The 4,625-nt window shown below is 46.8% G+C and overlaps 1 protein-coding gene across 1 annotated transcript; it reads left to right on the top strand.

Moving 5' to 3' along the window:
- Positions 1–310: 310 nt before the first annotated feature.
- On the top strand, positions 311–2,698 carry LOC125707572 (photoreceptor outer segment membrane glycoprotein 2-like). Its single transcript, XM_048974808.1, has 3 exons — positions 311–1,083; positions 1,653–1,899; positions 2,435–2,698. The coding sequence occupies exons 1-3, from the start codon at positions 452–454 to the stop codon at positions 2,696–2,698; spliced, it is 1,143 nt and encodes a 380-aa protein (XP_048830765.1). The 5' UTR covers positions 311–451.
- Positions 2,699–4,625: the final 1,927 nt, after the last annotated feature.

Here is a 4,625-nt window from a genome sequence, read left to right as displayed (position 1 = left end):
CACCGTAATTGCTGTGTGTCACCAGGGCAGAAGGTACAGTGCACATCAGCACAACAATCGCAGGTCTTCAGCAGTAGCATCACCGTACATTTGATGGGCTTCGATTTGGCTCGTTACCAACTCTAAACAAAACCTATTCAGTAGGCAGTTGTGTAGTGATGTGAAGCTACTTTTTGTTCCAGTTAGTTATGATATTCTTTACAAGCACATCATGGTACCCTTCCAGCCCTATCAAACAGACATGGGCGCCTTTACTGCAGCAGTGGGGTGTAGACGATAATTACGGGCTGATGGAGTTACTGCTGCTGTCCTTTTTCTTTCCCCCAGGAACATCGGCAGACCATCGTACCGGTCATCTGCTAAGCACCTTATGCAGACCTCGAGAGCGTAGTTGCAGTCCTTCCCCCTTCTCGCCCACCCCACACCGTTGGCGTAGCCTCTTTCTCTACTGATGTCAGCAAGTAGAGAAAAAAATAACTCCAAGTGTTTCACCGTATCCAAGATGGCAGTGCTGAAGGTGAAGTTCACCAAATCTAAGCGAGACAAGCTGGCTCAAGTGCTCTGGATTTTGAACTGGGTCTCTGTGGTGACAGGCATCATCCTCTTGAGTCTAGGCCTCTTCCTGAAAGTGGAGATTGCCAAGCGTCGGGAGTTGCTGTCGGATCGGCAGCTCCAGGTTGTGCCGGACATGCTGATCGCCGTGGGGCTCATCGCCTGCATCATCAACTTGCTGGGAGGCAAGATCTGTCACGACTGCGTGGACACAGCCAAGTACCTGCGCTGGAAGCTTCTGATGTTACCCTACACCATCTGCACCTTTTTTTTCACCTTCTGCATCCTGGTGGGGGCGCTCATGTGCTACAACATGCGCGGCCAGCTGGAGTCGTCATTGCTGGCTGGGTTGAATGATGCCATACGCTACTACAAGGACACAGACACGCCGGGACGTTGCTTTCTCAAGCGCACTGTAGACGTGCTGCAGATGCAGTTTCAGTGTTGCGGTAGCGTCGACTTCCGAGACTGGTTCCAAATTCAATGGATCAGTAACAGATACTTGGATATGTCCCACAAGGAAATTGTGCAGTAAGTTAATGGGGGCAGCAAGGGAAAATGCACAGATAAAAGGAAGAATGAACAAGGGGAGGGATGAATTTAGATTAAACGGGATTTGTCCTCCTGAGACAATGAGAGTGCGTATCACAGCACCAGGAATAAAGCAATTCCTCTCTCTCAGTTCCTTTGGCCAGACCTGGGAGGACATTCCTCCCCCATCAGTAGCCAATTACAGACCTTTATCTTATTGATAAGGGCATTCTGAGCATTACAAACATCAAAGTTACTCGCTTTTTGATCTTTCAATCCTTCTTGTTGGTTTCTCTCCCCTTTTAATGAATGAATACAATGGCGCATGACAATATTACACCATTTGCTGATGGCTAAAATTCCCATACGCTTATTGGTATTCTGTCGTGTTCAGAGTGAACCAAGACCTGTTTTTTTTGGTCACACTATAACATTTTATAGCACTTGGTGATCTACTGATCCAGTTCAGGTCCCAAGCAGGACAGTATGGAGCAAGATGGCAATAACCCGCCACCCGAGACAAACAGACACTTACACACATCGTCCTCCCCCCTACCCATGTTTCCCAGACGCCTGAGGAGCAACGTCGAAGGCAAGTACCTTGTAGACGCCGTGCCGTTCAGCTGCTGCAACCCCAGCTCCCCTCGGCCCTGCATCCAGCAACAGGTGACCAACAGCTCAGCCCACTTCAACTATGACTACCGGAGGGAGGAGCTGAACCTGTGGAGGCGGGGCTGCTGCCAGGCCCTGATGGAGTACTACAGCCAGATCCTGCAGTCTGTGGGGCTCACGGTGCTTCTCATCTGGCTCTTTGAGGTAGGCGATTCACTGGAGGAAGTCAAACTGTTACTGCAACTGACATAGTAGTCCAGTCGTACCAGCCTGGTTTGTGGTTTTTCCCCTCCCCACTGCTGTCCATGAGCTACCCACCCCCAGCCCACCCCTTGTCATTTTGGAGGGGCTCTGACCAAGTCCAACAGGTCATAACAAATTGGCCTTTATCGAAGTTTCTCATATTGCTATGTCTGCCAGTTTCTTTGGCAAATCGACATGTCAACTACAAGAACTGAATGTTAGTGTACAGTCTTAATATATTCCAGACCTTGTTGTGCACCATTGTTACAAATCAATGTTAGTGGTTTCATATGGGGAGTGGTTAAAATGTTGACTCATAAGTAAACACTCCCAGGAGTTCTTTTGGATGCATCACATGATCAAATCAAACCTGTAGCCAAATCACTGGAACTACAGGGGAAAATGATGCCCCCCTTTGATCTTGTGCCAATTAAGTCGAATGAGTTTTAGAAAGCTATTCCTCATTGCCATGATCTGCTGTGGTCTCCCACTGCAGCTCTCGGTACTGACCGGCGTACGCTACCTGCAGACAGCCATGGATAACGTGCTACGCAATGGGGACCCTGACTCGGAGTCTGATGGCTGGCTCCTGGAGAACAGCTTAGCGGAGACGGCCCGTTCCAACTTCAACATCATCAAGAACTTGGGCAAGTGCAATCGGGTCGATACCACGGATGATGATCCCAACATTGACATTCCCAGTACCTCGCAGGAAGGGCCCGGAAACTTGCCGGCAAAACTGATTCCTGCAACCAGCTAATCAGCGCCTTCTTGCCACTGGTACCACCAAATATACCTCACAGGGGAACATCACACACCTGGCATATGAGAAAACGGATGTCTTAACAGAGATCAAGTATCAGTGAAAACTATAGGCTACGTCAAACAGAGAAGACTTGAGAAGGACCACAAAATACCATCAACTGGTCACAAAACCAACTGAATAAGACTGTATATAAAATATGGACACAAGCCACATGGACTGGCAGACAAACTCAAAATCGCCTTCAACATCTATCATCTGGTGCATTTATGCTGGGGGGGGGGGGATAAGGTTGACCCTGTGACGAGGCAGAAGGTCAGCCAAATCGACATGATACCGTTTACATACCACAACCTGAAGATGCCAGGACAGCCCCACATTGGCCTCAGTAAGATACCATAGCCCCCCACCACCGGCTAGGGGCAACCACTTGTACTAAGAGTCAGCGACTTCTCACCCGCTGATGAACCTGGCATTGAAGCTCACAACAGTGAGGGGCTCTCATTAGGTCTATAGGCTTTTTGGAAACTATAGGAGAAAGTCCCAGACAGCTGTACCGCACACTACTGTGCCTAAGCCCTAGGTTACAAGGGGCTATCAGAATCTAACTTCCATTAAACTAATACACAGTACTAAACAGGTCAAATGGATACATAATATATGAGATCGATTACACTTATAAACTTATAGCAACAGAAAACTTACAAACTAACAAAGTCTCCAGTATATCAAAGCCTTACCTCAAGCCCAGGGTGATTTGACATGACAGTCATGCCTAATTGAAAGAGGGCAAGGAAACCATTCTAAGGAAAAAGATTAGACAACTGAAAGGAACTCTCCATTATTTCCATCAGTTCCCAGAAATTATTTGCATTTTCCTTTTGGTAAGTAGTCATTTTCATTTTCCATGGAATATTCAAAAAGATTAAAACATTACAAAACATCTGAGGATTCATTCATGCCATGTGAGTTGCAAAGGGGAGGAAAAAAAAACAAAAAAAAAACAAACATACGGGTCGAATTTGCTTGTGCACATGTGCATAGCTATAAGAAATATTATAAAATATTACATGGAAACAAAGAGTACGCTGTTATTTTGTGGTCAAAACATCTCCTCAGAAATGGAGGTCAGTTTAAGCGACAGGCTGTGAACTTGGACACCATGCAATGTTCTCTCTCAATCGTGTACACGTGCACACAGCATGACCTCAGACTGGCCATCGGGTACCTGTCAGCTTCTATAATCCCATTTTGTCAAAGGGGGGGGGGGAAGTAAGAACAATAACCAGCCAATTATGAAAACAGAAAGGGCCCTCTGGTTTCCTGAGGGAGGAGAGAGTGACACTGCCATATCAGCTAGGACGATACGCTGCTGTTAGTCAACCACCCATCAGGCCCATATGCAACTGGGGGACTCAGGCTGCAGAACAATACCGAAATTAGCATATTCCATTTCTACCTGCTACAGTTTACAATTACCGGTTAAGGATGATTGGAACTCTTGAGCAGTACACTAAATAAACCTTTTTAAAAACAATGACAGCAGGTACTAGCTTTTACCAGAGATCCAATGTTTACTTTAAACCAGTGGTACCCAATCCGCTCCACAGGGAGCCACACACAGTCCATGTTTTTGTACAGCAGGGAGCTGGGAGGGAGCAAAAACATGGAACGTCCGTTGGTCCCTAGTTTAAACTAAACCACCTGTAAAAGGTTTTTCTTTAAGTTAATCACATCACCACAGGCAAAGACTAAACATGCATCCATCTCCACTGAAACCAAAAGCAAGCCGTCAGTCTTCACCGAGATCGACAGAATGCCCCCAGGAATGTAAACTGAAGCAGAATCAATGACTTACCAGCACTCAACCAGCCACCAAACGACGAACCACTGAGGTGGAACTAATCAGACACGAGCACAATAA

Source organism: Brienomyrus brachyistius, chromosome 14 (genome assembly GCF_023856365.1).
Source record: "Brienomyrus brachyistius isolate T26 chromosome 14, BBRACH_0.4, whole genome shotgun sequence".
Taxonomy (NCBI): domain Eukaryota; kingdom Metazoa; phylum Chordata; class Actinopteri; order Osteoglossiformes; family Mormyridae; genus Brienomyrus; species Brienomyrus brachyistius.
This window is presented reverse-complemented; position numbering and strand designations above follow the sequence as displayed.